Source organism: Chlamydotis macqueenii, chromosome 5 (genome assembly GCF_036417535.1).
Source record: "Chlamydotis macqueenii isolate bChlMac1 chromosome 5, bChlMac1.mat, whole genome shotgun sequence".
NCBI lineage: Eukaryota > Metazoa > Chordata > Aves > Otidiformes > Otididae > Chlamydotis > Chlamydotis macqueenii.
The window spans coordinates 55,710,017-55,725,185 of record NC_141560.1 but is presented as its reverse complement, the minus strand read 5'-3'; the positions used below and the strand labels follow the sequence as shown (position 1 = coordinate 55,725,185).

At 38.0% G+C, this 15,169-nt stretch overlaps 1 protein-coding gene across 7 annotated transcripts in view; it reads right to left on the bottom strand.

Annotated features, from left to right (window-relative positions):
* The window catches only part of PLEKHA7 (pleckstrin homology domain containing A7), a 171,536-nt gene that overhangs the window by 30,932 nt on the left and 125,435 nt on the right, over positions 1 to 15,169 (bottom strand). For all 7 annotated transcript variants that reach the window (XM_086749415.1, XM_086749408.1, XM_086749412.1 and 4 more), the window contains 4 exons: positions 14,462 to 14,947; positions 8,332 to 8,851; positions 5,036 to 5,122; positions 2,629 to 2,682 (listed from right to left, as the gene is read on the bottom strand). In XM_086749415.1, coding sequence (XP_086605541.1) covers positions 2,629 to 2,682; positions 5,036 to 5,122; positions 8,332 to 8,851; positions 14,462 to 14,947 — 1,147 coding nt within the window. The remainder of the gene's footprint in view (positions 1 to 2,628; positions 2,683 to 5,035; positions 5,123 to 8,331; positions 8,852 to 14,461; positions 14,948 to 15,169) is intronic.

Sequence of the window (15,169 nt, the reverse complement as noted above, 5' to 3'; positions counted from 1 at the left end):
GGCACGGTTATGCTATAGCATACAGATACTCCATTTCTTTCATGCTCCACATACCTCTATTTCACGAGTGAAAAAAGAATACAGAGAAATCGCAACAATTCTGGGGAAAAAAAAAAAAGGGTTCGTAATCTAAGGGTAATATTGTTAAAGGAAACCTCCAGAATGCCTGGTATTTGGCAAATTCAAAATTACCAATAATTGTTCCTCATAATGCAAGTAAATAGTGTTTAGCCTTTTTTTTTTATGTCAGAACTAGCTTACATGCAAGAGAAAACTACAAAAACAGATTAGTATCTCTAGAGCATTTTTATTTCATTTATACTTACATTATAACAATACACCATGATGTTGAACAATATCATCTTGGCATTTACATAAAATATATTTCTTAGATAATATTTTTTAACTCTTAAATAATAAAAAATAGGCTTGTGTAAAAGGATAAGAGCAAAGGGAGGACAAAAGATGTGAGTAATGACAAATTACTAAATGCTGTGTAATCAGTTTTAGTACTATGGCATACGTTACGCAGTTAGTTGTTTAATCACTATTCCATGCTGAAGAGTTGCATTTCAAAAGCTCTAGGAAGAGATGTCTTCAGAACAAATGGATTTTGTGAAAAGAAAACAGTTTATTCCAGTTCTAAAATCTTCAGTCTTATTTGAAACTGTGTAACCAAAACGGGTTCAACTCAAAGCTGAATGAAGTCAAGACAGACTTCAATTAAAAGGCTTCTGTCTAAGCCTTCAGTGTCTTAAATGAAAAGTACCACGTATACTAACTGTGAATTTGCTATATTCCACCACTATCAAATCAATATGTAACTTGCATAGTTTCATCCAGCACTCTTTTTCCCTCATACTGTAAAACAAATCATCTCTTCAGTAACTTAGGTTTAGTCACAAAACACAAAGTTAACCAATACAAAGACAGCTTCTCAAGTTTCACATGATCTCTTTAATCTCTCAGCAACCTGACCTCAATTTTTACATTTCTGGACCACTACTGAAATAAGGTTATTAAGAAATATCCATTTGAAAAATTAGATAATTCTTATGGAAACATGCTTGACATTTTGACTGTCAAGGTTTTCAAAAGGGAACTAACGCTAACATTAAGTTTCTTTGCACAGAAAGGCCTCTACACATTTCTCTTTCTGGCTGCTTTCGTCAGGTGCTATGCAGGCTGCAGGCAGGCACAAGGGGAGCTCCTGGGAGACTAAATAGCTCTTCGTGTCCCAGACTGTAACATATCAAACCAGATGGAATCCACTAAAAAGTTAAAATCTCATCCTAATAATTTTGCTAAGCACATAACATTTTCAGAGGCTTAAACTGTGGCCACTTTTAAATGTGAAAATTGTTGTGTTTTATATTAGAAAAAACACTGTGTTTATTAATAATTTCTCAAACTGTATAATCTTTTAAATTCGTATTTGTCATAGAATTCAGCTGATGGCTTGGGATTCAGTTTCATTTGGCAAAGTCATGAACAAACCAAGAACAGGGCCTAAAGTGAAATGTGCCCAACCAATTTTAAATTTGTATATTAATGGCTACAACAGTTTATATATTTTATCATTTAGACTATATATACCACATACATCACATGATAAAAATTCTAACTACATATATATATATATATACATGACACTCTATGTATGTGTAATATGTATTTTCCATGGATGTATTTGGTTATATATTCAGCCATTATAGGTCCAGCCAGCTCACCAGTTGCACATACTCAATGCCATATGGCACCAGTAAGAACTACATGCACACAAACAATAAGGATATCGAGGTGTCATATTTCACTGCACCTTGATTTTCAGAAACTCCTTATGATTTCTACATCCTACACACCACAGAAAGTGTCAGACAGCTTTGCTAAGCAAAATAATTATACATTTTTTCCCTTCAAAATCTGATATTAATAAGTCGAGATTTGATTTCAAATTGCCAACTATCAGGTGTATCAGATACAGAAGTAATGTAGTTTAAACAGACACTCTGATGCTCAACATCATATTTTTTAAATTATTTTTTTTAAAGGACATATCAGCTAAGATTATTTGGGCAGATTACATCTACGGATGGATGGATAAATGGGTACATTTGAAATCTCTTAGCTGTAATAATATGAAATACAATGACAGGTGCTAATTAATCACCACCTTGTCACAAGAAAGCAAGACATTATAAATATGGCATATTATAAAAACAAGGGAAAAGTCAGCCCAAGATTTAAAGGGGAAAAGATGGATCAAAAGAACACCCTGTAGTAACTTAGAAGAGCTGACTTTATAGTGGTTCCAATGCTAGAGCAGACACACATTCTGAGTCAGGTTTTTATCTGATTTCACTAAACCCACATATCATAATTCATCTGGAGTACCAGTAACACAAGCTCTTCCTACAAACTGAAGCAACTACATTTTCTGAGTTCGCACTTTAATTGTATAGTCACTACTATAAAGACACTCAATATTCTAAGCACAACAGTGATGGCAAAAGAGACAGAGTTTCCACCTCTGACCAGAAGGTGATTTGAAAACTTGCAGATACAAAGATGATACGTAAAAGACCACCGGGTTAAAAATAATGGAAGTAGACTCCTATGAAATCTTACCTTTAGATCCAAATACTCCAAATCCTTTTTCAACTGGATATAAGTGTCATCCGCCTTCAGGTAAGTACATAGGGAAAAAACAGTGCAACGCATTTGAATGTTTGAAACAATTTCAAAACACTTGGATTGCTTACATACAAGAAAATGGATGAAAAATAACAGAGGAGGAAGTACACAGAAAAGCACAATTGCTCCACCAGCATATTGCTATTCACAGCTGAAAAATGGGCAAAATATTTTCCAAGAACATTACTACCTCCTGCCTGCCCTCCAAACATACAATTTGAGTTTTCCACCTCTAATGAGACATGTAACTACCTGAAACAACAGATTTTCAAAAGTTATTTTTTCAAGACCAATTTCTACTGACTATGCTTACACTGAAAGTGTTATGGTGTTGTCCTCCAGCATAGTATTTCCCTTTGGGAGAAGAAGAGATGACTTGTACCCCACTGAATGTCAGATGTAACCAGAAGCCATTATATAACAAATCACTAGAATACTTTTGGTCACATTTCGTACACATTTTAAGATATGAATTCCTTTATTCAGGAAAAGTACGAAATAAGTTTTGTGAATAAAATACTGAAAAAGATCTTACTTATATGATTAGAGAATCCAGTTTGCCTTTTAAGTAACACCAATTAACTTGATCCTTCTTTTTCATTGTTTCACCTGTAATTGCTATTAGCTTAACTTTTCACCAGCTCACCTGTAATTGCTATCAGCTTAATTTTATATTTACATTCATCTAGCAACATCTACATTACAGTCACTGCAAGAAAAGCATGCACAGAAGTCATAACAAAGTTATTTCCTCTTTTTTCAAAAAAGAGGCACTTGCAATACACGGCTAAGTAAAGCTTAACTATTGCAAATGCGCTTTGCAATCAGCCAAAATGCCCCAAAACTCCTAGAATTTTTACTGCTATTTTGGATTTTCTATTTTGGGTACATTAAAATTCAGAACAAAAGGAAAAACACAACTATACCTTTTCTCAAGTTTTGAGCCAATGAGAATGTGTAATTAAAAAAGAAAAGAAAAATCCTTTATGCCACAAAAATCAATGTATCACTCTTGCACTTCTTTAGAGGTATTCAGTTATAATTCTTGTCTGATCAGCTTTTAAGCCTCGCTGAGAACTTGACTAGAAAGTCTGCCCATTTTGGGAGAAATCCCTGTTACTATTGCCCATCTTAGTGCAGTTATTCTGTAGGTGAGGTAAATCAGGAAATGAAACTTTTCCAAACTCAAAAAAAATCCTTTAGTTTTGGGCCAATATAAAGGCTTCACCAATTCCAAGAAGAGTCACCACATTTTATTCCCAGATGGCTCCATTTTGAGGCTCTAATATGAACCAAAGAGCTCTGTAAGGGCATTTCTGTTTGATTTCACATTTACAAGCTTCACAGCTTCATACATCAGTGCAATCAAGAGCACTGTTGATGATCCAAGATGCCTATGAGCTTTTATGAACCAACGTTCACCTGCAGAACTGACACAGTTACAAGCTCATATGAATGTACAAACTGGCTGATGCATTTCAATTTGCAGGCGACGCAGCATGTGGCACACGGAGCCAATCTCATCATGAAAGCAGCACAAAGAAATGATTTTGCTTTAGAATGAACTTATTGAATATTTTAACCCACATTTCTGAAGATGCAGCATTTTCAGAAACGGTATAAAAAGAAAGTATACATAACACATTGAAACATTCGCACTGGTGCCCTATAACTTAAAACACTCATCTTTTATAACAAATACAGTAGCAAAGAAAAACTGCAAACGACCTGGGAATTGTAGAATACCAAAGAACGGGCAAGAAAGCAGACTTAAGCATGCCACTAACGAAGCATTTGCAGAGTCACAAAATGTCATATGGCACAGATGAGCCAAGCAGCAGCTGACCTGATAGGTGGAATTAGTTGGCAAGTGCTGCAGTAATTGTGCGATTGTGTAATTTCGTATACTAGCCAACTTAGCCTGATGTCTCCTTAATCGAATGAGAAGCAATGCTAGCTCTTCAGGCTGCAGGTATTTAGACACATTGTAAAAAGGAAATTAGCAGTCTTCAGGGAGAGTACTAATTACATTTTTCACCTCAGTGCCCTGAAAGCAGTTACTTGACATGATTAAGCAATTATTTAATTAACTCTGCATTTGGTCAAACACACACAATAAAAGTTGAATTCTGTAATAACAAACAGCTCACCCCTGTTCACATTGCAATAACAGCAAAATTCCTACAAGGTTTACTGGGAGCTGGTTAAGATTAAGTTCTAACTCAAGTTATTTATGTTTTAACTAATAAATATACAACTACTATGGAACAAGCAGGATTTTAAAACTTAACTACCCTATTATGATGACACAAAAGGAAAAGTAACCGCTCTCTCAACTTACCGACTTGCCATGCAAACTGGGTGCGCTCACAGTATGTGTCATGTAGCCCATAGCAGGCATAGAGCGTCGATCGATGTGAGTTGAGCTCTGTAAGAAGCCACAACCAGAATTGTAAGGATGGTCTCAAGTGAGAGCTGGTCTCAGTTTTAAGGGAAAATTCAGAAGATATGCACCTCTGCCACTAATTTTCTATTTGAATCCACGGCATGCTTACATCAGGGTAACATTCATGGGCCAGCCAGATCCTTTGATCATTACGTAAAACTTATGAACAAAGAAATGAAAATTTAGTACCTACGATGCTGGGCAGAGCAGTGGATTCTGGCAGCACAAGATGCTTCAGCAGAACATGTACAGTGGCTTCCAGCAAATAAAAACACATATTCATAAAGTTCCCCCCCTCACCTAATGTCTCCCAGAGAAAGGCTGGTTGGCTTACACCCTCCAACAGCAGGCTTGGACTCCATACAGTAACAACTGTGAATGCCCTCTTTTAGCCACGGAATACTAAGCTACTGACATGAGTGACACCTTGTGGCAATGGGTTCTAGTAATACATATTTTTTTTAATAATCATATTTGATCTGCCTCTTTCTGCTTGTAACATGAAAACCTACTGCTTATCCATTCTTTTGTCTTTCTTTTAATGCCAAACTTCCGTGGCTTTCTTCAAGGCAGATTAAATGTCTTATTATTTATTTTTATTCCTGTCTCTGAATTTCACTGAATGCTGTTTTCTTCTCCTTCTTTTTTTTTTTTTTTTTTTTTTAAAGTGTAACTGGATGGAATTTAACAACGCATTCCAGGAAGTGAGGAGTATCACAGATTTCTGAAGACATACAGATTTAAATGTAAAATGATGCTCTGTGCCTGCATATAAAAACATAAGCATTTTTCTTTAGAAACTTATACAGAAGTTTCACACAGAAGTTTCCCAGATTAGGAAAACTGTGTTTCTCTACAGTAGTAAAACCAATATGACATAAAAAGAGCTTTATTTTATGAGTAAGATTTGTGCATCTACATTGCACAGGAAGGGAAAGAACTGCTGTACATTCCTCCATCAGGGACGTAATGCTCCTTCAGCTTACACGTAGAGAAACCAATGTCTGGTATAATATAATCAGGAGTTAAAATAATACTAATTTCCAGTGCTGCACATCACTAGATTATTTCATCCTCTGACAGAATATTACATATCTATGAATGCTGAAAGACATCTGACAGCTACACCACATATACTGTAGGAAAATAAAAAAATATCTAAACTGTGCATGAAGCTGGCATGCAACCTAAAGTTGTGGTCCTGAACCCATGCTGGGTATCTGAATTTACAAGTCTCTTTCTTTGCAAATACTTTCCCCATCAGAGCCCATGGCTGAGGTCAAAGAACTAGATGAATACAGAGGCTTTAATTTCCACTTACTCCAGTGTAAGAGCTACCAAGACAAGTAAATTCTACATTGATTCAACTCTGAATTTCCCTAATTTCCCTAGGCAAGGAGAGCCATGTGGAGTACCAAATAGGGAAATCTCTGTCACCTCTGGATTAGAGGGTGCAACAGTACCTACAAAAAACCCACACCGAAATTCTGCAGAAGGTTAAAGCTTCAGACCAACACTATTTTGTTTTGGTTAGCCCAATGATAATGACTCTGAAAAGGGCTTAAACTATCAAATGCATTAAAAAGTATTATTTTTTAGCCATAACTAAAAACTGAATCAGCTGTAAGACTAATTGTAATAGGGAAATGTGTAGAAAAAGCAGACACAGCAAACACTGAAGACTACAAGCTGTTCTGGTTTTGTTAGTGAGGGGGGGCCTAAGGTGGTATCTTCTGTAGGAAACTGCTAGAAGTTGCTCCCCTTTGTTCAGTGGACTCGGCCGGGCCTAGGGCGGACCCGCTGCTGGCCAAGGCCGAGCCAATTGGTAGCAGAATGTCCCGTGATAACGCCTCTGCGATAACGTATTTAAGAAGGGGAAAACAGGAAAAAGAGGAGGGGAGATGTGAAGCAGCTGAGCGGGGGGCAGAGAGGGGGAGGCGCGAGCCTCATGGGCCTTGCAGGCCTCACCCTCTGGCCTCCCGCCGGGCAGCCGACTGGGCCCAACTCGGCCCGGCCCGGCTGCAAGAAGTGGAGAGGAGATGAGAAGTGAATAAGATGTAAAAAGGATCCTGAGAGGCGTCTGCCAGCCTGTTGTGAGGAACGGCTGCAGACGCCAAGGTCAGTTCAGAAGGAGGGGGAGGAGTAATATGGCTCCTGGCCAAGATTCCTCTGCAACTCGTGGTGAAGACCATGGTGGAGCGGGTTGTCCCCCTGCAGCCCATGGAGGTCCATGGAGGGGCAGAGATCCACCTGCAGCTCGTGGAGGACCCCACACCAGAGCAGGTGGAGGCCTGAAGGAGGCTGTGGCCCGTGGAGGGCCCGCTGGGACAGCTGTTCTGGAGGGACTGCACCCCGTGGAAGAGATGACCCACGCCGGAGCAGTTTCACGGAGGACTGTGGCCCGTGGGAGGGACCCCACGCTGGAGCAGAGGAGGAATGCGAGGAGTTCTTCCCCTGACGATGATACAGCGGCGTAAAACAACGCGTGATGAACTGACCGCGACCCCCATTCCCTTTTCCCCCCCCGTGCCGCTCGGGAGGGGAAGGTAGTAGAGATAATGTTAAGCCCGGGAAGAGGGAGGGGTGGGGGGAGGTTATCTTGTTCCCTGTCTCATTCTCCTGCTAATTTTAGAAAATAAATGAATAGTTTTCCCCAAGTCGAGTCTGTTTTGCCCGTGACGGTAACTTTAAGGATTTCTCCCCGTCCTTATCTCAAACCTTGAGCCGTTTTTCTTATATCATCTCCCCCTGTTCTCTCGGAGGGTGGGGGGAGCGGGAGAGAGACTGCGTAGTCTGGTCCTGATCAGGGCTGAACTACGACACAAGCATAAGTAAATAATCAAGGAAGAGTTCATCTTGCTGAGTTTTATATCCTTGCCTATCTACTCTATACATTAAAATACTACGATTTGTATATTTTTTATATGTAAACATATCTCTTTCAGGTTCTTAATGAAAATATTCCAGTGTGATGTGCCACCAATCTTCCTTTCCTAACCAACAAAAATTAATAAATCTGAAATGATCAGAAAGATAAGAGTTTCAGGAGAAAACTGTTCATTGTATTACCTTCTACAACTCACACAATCTTTCATACACAAGGAAGGATGCAATAAAAATGCCTATATTAAATTACCAATGTATGACACCACATGTAGAATAGCTTGAAATCAGTTACACTGCATACAAACCTTTACAGCATGATTTCGTATCTTCCTGGGTGATCCAGCAAAAGGAACATCTACAGTCTGTCTCTCATCAGACGGTTTAACTGTAAGCCTCTCTGCAGGAGTATGTGGTCTCCTTGGGGGAAAGCTTTTTGGAGGTCCAGGTGGAGGAATATCAGATGGAGAGGGTGGAACAGATATTGATCGTGGAACATCTAATGAACTTTTTGACTTACCACGATCAATAAAGTCTGAAGAACCTACATAAAGGGGGGCAGTGGGGCTGCCATGTTTAAATTGCTGTCTCTGCTGCCATTCATATAGCTGCCAAACAGTTCCATCCTTATTTGCTTTCCTTTCCTCCTGGGACATCTTCAAGTGGCTAACACGATCTTGTGCATATTTGTAGTCACTCGGCAAATTGCGGTTTGGTTGTGGTGGTGAGCTCCCTGAAGGCTGCCTGGTATTCTTTGGCAAAGTGTGATAGTTTTCAGCAAAAGGTGGATTGGGACTCTGACGTGTAAAAGTCTGATCAGAAGCAAGGCTGTAAAGAAGTGGGGGACGAAAAGGGTAAATTTTAGCATATTTTGATGAGTGAGAGTGACTGACCTCCAAAAAAATCTCCAATAATATTAGCATAGGAGCTACAAGACACAAGAGTTATTTTAAAATAATTTACAGAAATATTAACAAAGTAATATTAATGACATCTACTTCACACAAAAACACTACATTATACTCATGCAAGATGCAAACAGTATAAATACAGGCTTTTAATTTAATGTCTAACCTAGGATAACCTACTAGAAATAAACCTAAGGGACAACTGCATGATGTACTTAGACCAGAAAGAATGTCAAGAACATGAAGAAAGAAATAATTGTTATGTTTAAAAAGCAAATCCATAAATTAAAACATTTTTCATTGAAAGCCTGCTCACCACTAGGTGGTGCAGTTTACAAACAACAAATGCATGATCATTATAAAAAATTACCTTAAAGCTCAAGAATTCTCACCAATCACAAAATGAATATCTCAGATAATTTTTGTTCATGAGAATAAAGGAAAAAAAAAAAAAAAAAAAACAAAAAAACAGAAAAAAGAAATTGCGCAAAGTCCCCAGGTCTGTATGATTTACTTTCATCTAACCAAATGCTACTGTTTCTACTGTTCTAAGAAACACAAGGCTTTTTGCAACAAAACTCATTGACAAACTAGAATATAAAAAGAGGCATTACATCCTGGCTTTAGTACTGCATCCATAATATACTGTGGAAATTAAATCTTTTCAGAGATAGAGAGTTAAGACAGAACTGGCAAAAGCTTTGACAAAGTGTAGTTAGCTCCCTCTCCTACTCTGAAGTCAAAATCTTTCCAAAAACTCATGCATAAGAACCTGCCTGCCTAATTTCTGATTCTCCAGTTACATTGGGAGAATGTAAACATCTGGGGATTTGGTACTTGCAATCACTCACCCATTGATTCAGGATCTCCAAATAGAAAAATCATTCTGCTAGACTTGCCACAGAGCAACAATACAAAAAAATAAATAAAAACAACAACAAAACCCACAAATTAAGAAACTCGGAGCATGGAGCACATTCATCACTCCACTTGGGAGGCTCCACTCTCTGCACGAGCAGGAGACCTGATGGTGCAGGAACTGCAGGAATTCCACATGAAACAAAGGGCAGGATGGAAAGGAACATCTTTGCTCAGCATCCAAGAATAACAGAAGCAGGGGGAACTGAATTGCTACCAGTAACTGCTGCTCAGTAGTTGCCTCTATTTCTACTTGCAGGACTTGGCACTGTTGTGCCATGTTCAACTGTCTTGAAATATGGATGCTCCTGAGAGGATACATAATTCCTCACGTCAGAAAGCAAAAAACTGCCCTGCAGGAGGCATGAAGGATTACAAATTCATAAAAACTCTGTTCTCACACTACAGAACCTCAAATTTCACAATAACGGTTAAAGCAGGCGGGTAGTATGAACAGAGGCAACTCAAAGATCAGCATTTAGTGGTCAAGTAACCCCTTTTATTTGTCTAGTTCACTGCATCATGTGTACACTCTATGTTCTGTACCGTACTGCCAATTCTCTCCACATGAAAATCAAAGCAGCTGGTAGAAATGTGTTTTTCTCTAGAAAGGAATGAGAACAGAGAAAGCTTGGTGCAGGTAATGCTTCGAAAGGATGTCTGAGACAGTCATGAAGCTAGGACAGATCCTGTTGGTGATTTCTCTGTGGAAAAAAAGGGGAAGGGGACTTGATAATTCCTACACTCCAACTTAGTGGAGCCCTAATGAAGACATCAGCAAACTACTGAATGTTGCAAACCAGTTGTGTGTGGTCATTTTCAAACTGGACATGAAAGGCTACAGTATTGAGATCGGCAGGAATTAATGGTAGTCACAGAACCACAGAATCATAGAGTAGTTTGGGTTGGAAGGGACCTTCAAAGATCATCTAGTCCAGCCCCCCTGCAAGGAGCAGGGACATCTTCAACCAGATCAGATTGCTCAGAGCCCTGTCCAACCCGGCCTTGAACGTTTCCAGGGATGGGCATTTACCAGTTCTCTGGGTAACAGGGCTAGCAGCTTTAGGTGCAAAAGTAGTCTGAAAATAAAGACCTTTTCCCTTCATGAGAGGGAGAAAATCACACCTTTCTTCTAGAAAAGTCTGAGAGGAGCTAAAAACTGGATGAAAGCAGCATTCTAAGTAGCTGGGAAGTGCTGGCTTTGTGCAATACTTCAACCTGCTACCCAAAAAAAAAAAACCAAAACAAAGTTGCAAGTGCATTACAATGCACAGGGAAAGTAATCTTCAAAGCTGAACTTCAGAGGCAACTGCGTACGTATGGGCAGCTTGCAATTTCTCGGTATATGAAGTAGGGAAAAACCTCCAGCTAAGATCACAGGCTTTAACAGGTGCCCTCTCTACCACACAAGGTTTCAGAGCCTTAAAAATAATTTGCATTATATAAAAATAGGCACTAAGGCAATACACCAATTTCTATAACAGGAAAGGAACAATGTCCCAAATGACGCAGATCAGTCCATAATGGACTCTGGACAATTGCTTTCTCAGGGATCAAGAGTATAAAAATGAGCAAAAGCAGATATTCTTGAGAATCTGCCTCTCTTGAATGAAGAAGTATAAAGAATAAGAGAAGTATAAAGGAATATAGATATTGAAGAGTGAAAAAAATGGCTTGATGCTGTATTATATGACTATTGGCCATGAAAATAATGCAGGCTCTGCAATGGGAAGCAATCGCACAGAAGATATTGTAAAAAGAGAAGATAAATGTTCAAAAGAAAACAAATACAACTACTGGAAACACTATGCCCATTGACAGGTATGCAGAGAAGAAAAACCAAAGACAAGTAACATTTCTTCTTTAAGCAAATCAGGAAGGAATGGAAAGTTCTGCATACCAAGAAATGTTTAACACTGTATTTGCAAGGAAGGAAATTCTTCACATGACTGCAATTAGTTGGGGAATATTAAGCTTACACTTATCGGATTTGTATCTTTTTTTTTAAGTGCAAATAAACTGTTAGAAATAGCAGATTCTTTAAAGTTATGCTTTCACTGTGTCTGTCCAGGCACTGGAATCAGATCAAAGACTAATAATTTCTGGACAGCTGCTGTTTCATGGTCCTGATCTTTAATTACTTAAAACCAAAATCTCCTGAAAGCCTCCTTTCAAACCTCCTTCCAATTCTCTAGATCTCTCCCAGAGGCTGGCATGAACATTACTAAAGCAGGAATCCCCCTTTGCTGAGAGCAGAGGGGGGTTGGGTGACTACGCTGCATGTAACTGTAGTGCAGCTAATAGTTCATTATCTAAGGGAGACAAATCTCCAAAGTGACAGCTAACATTTATGAGTTAGGAAACAATTCTGAGTGCTTTAGGAAAAGCAGAGGTAAAAGATCTATTTGAAAGATCTAAATTTCTATATAAAAGGTGCAATCCCTGCAAATAATTATACAAATAACTGCTGTATTTGTGTGAAGACTCTTAACTGAAAGAGTTCTTTCTTACAGTGATCAACTTGCTGGCAAGCATTACGTTTTTATACATCCGAGCGATGAAACAATTAAAACCATACTCATCCTGTGTTCAAAAATTATAAAGGCTTCTAAATTCTCAGAGGTTCTTTATTTTTAACATTTCAGGTGGAACAACAGTAAACATGGAGCATTAAGAAATCAAGTGGTCCACTAATACTAAAATCAAAATGGAATGTCAAACAAATTATCATCTCTATCTTAAATTTCTATATCCTGAAATCAAAAAGAAATTTGACAACTAACATGCCACTTTCATCCATCAGTTAAGTGCACTGCAACAACCTCAGCAGGTTGAGAGAAGGTGCCATTTTTAAAAAAAAAAAAAAAAAAAAAAAAAAAAAAATCAATCTATTAATCTTGAGGAAGTTAATCTGCAATTTATTCTGAATGCAGAGAATACAGCAGCATTTGTCAGAGAAAGATAAAGAAAACAAGGTGAAGTGAGCTAAAACAGAACATAAAGTTCTTCAGGTAAGAAGAAAATTACTATGTGTGTGTATACATATATATATAAATATATATATATTTATAAAGTTAGATTTTGCTTACATCACTGCAGCTAACTCTCGTAAAGTTTCACTGAATACTTAACAGCTCCAGCTGAGGTAGCCGGTTTTATCTAGAATAAATGCTGGCACTTGCAACAGCAGTATCTTAACACTACACTGATACACGCCTAAAGTTGATTTACTGGAAAGAGTAATCAGGGAGAAAACAGTACTTATTCAGCTATCAGTCAAGCCTGTTCACTGCCTATACTGTCAGTGTGAAAAACATCAACAGAAGCTTTCTTAAGCAAAAAGTTTTCTTAATTCAACAGCTTTCTGTATTATTTTAGACTAATACATCTGTGCATGTAAAAAGAATTAACATCTCCAATACTTTTTTTTTCATTAAAGTCATATTCCCATGTGAAGCACTGATTGCTATCCAAGCAAAAAAGATGCAAGTGAACTGACTCTAGCAGCACAGAAGAACGTTAAATAAAACTGAATAGTATCAAAGCTTCTTTAAAGGGTCATTCCAAAGACAAGACAGTAGAAGAACGGACTTCCAAACAGAATTAGTAAGCCTTAAATTTCTTACTGGATCCAAAATGACAAATGTTAGCTTCAATAAGCATTAAAAAAAAATGTCCCGAAAGTTTTCTCCCTCCTAAGAACCACATGCTAAGTCCTTCTACTGTTCTATATTATAATTAGATTTCAGCAAATTTCTAAGGTACTAATTTAGTAGGTTACTCATATTTGAAAAATCCTCACATGCAGCATAGAGGACAACTCTCTTTCCTGCCAGTTGACACAAGGTGACATTCTTAACAGATGCACATATATGTCACTTCGTTTTTTCAACTGGTACCTAATCTGACTGCACACTTTGAAAGTAAAGCAATTATGAGATTTTCAAATTACAAAAGCATTCCAGTGTGCATTCTATCTCGTGGTACAATTTATGTAATTCTCAGGGACTGAAGAGGGAGAAGAGAATCCTGGAGACCATGGAAACATCCTAGGACCTCTTCATTAACTAAATGAATATATGGAGACCATTCAATATGTGATGCACACACTGTGACTTTGAGTGCAGTGATCTGATATAGAGCAGTGAATGGATGTTTGGCACAGGAACAGAAGGGAGGAAAACAAAAATATCAGCATTCTTTACTTTTAAAGTGGAAAAAAGATTATCTGTAATTTATATTCTGTAGTTGTTTATGAATGAGAGGTAACTGAGGGCTGCACTCTTCAACTGTAGCAAATTTTAAAAAGTTTTAAGCATCCATAGTGATTAAAAACAGTAAAAAGAAAAGAAAAAAAAAAGCACTCTAATCTCACTTTTTCTATTTGTAATACAGTGGCAACATTAAAGGGATTTGATTAGCCACTCCCATGTTGACTTTCCCATGAGATAAACCCCTGAAACACCATTCTGCACTGGAAGACAAAATAGGCTTAGTTATACCCTGTCTCTGTAAAATATCATTCTGATTTACATTAAATATACTACTAATATGCACTTTCTTTAAGAAAACACCACTTGGCAGTCTATTTAAAGATGGGCCTGTTACTAACCTTTTTGTATCTCCTTTTTGGACTTTTACCCAGTGCTCCACTTGAGCCATATTACTTTTTCTTTGAACTTGTTTATCTGGATTTGTTCTGGGAACAAACCCTCTTTTATATGAGCTGGTACCATTCTGCTCCACTAGGCCAGCAGTCATACTTAATGAACTAGGAAGTGTTCCATTTTTCTCAGCTGGCTGAGGCTGAGCTACTTGGGACCTCGACGCATTCGTTAAGTCTGAAAATAATGAATCAGCTTCTGTTAACGCATGCTTAGCCTTTCCTTTCTTAGTTTCCAGAGTTTCTTTTCTGTGGACATAACGCTCCTCCTCCTCTTTTTCTCTTCTAATCTCTTCACGTTTATCATATCCAAGCATTTCAGCTGATTTCTGATAACTTTCTTTTGCATTTGTAATCTCTGCCTTCACACACTCTTTACAGGCATCCACATGATTGACTTGGGGAACAGCTTGCTGATCCACTTTTTCAGTTTCTCTGAAAAGAAAATAAACTTCAGTAACGAACACTGCTTAATGATGAAAAGTTCATGTGGTCTTGTTACCATTTTAGAAAAGATACCCACAAAAACACCTTCTCCAGGCTGTGATAAATTCAACAGAAGTTAAGATAGATAGGCGCAGTAAAACTCAGTTGTTATCCCAGTTAGACAAAAGTACCTTTACAGTCCTATCAAGGAAGCAGAAATTATTTATACAC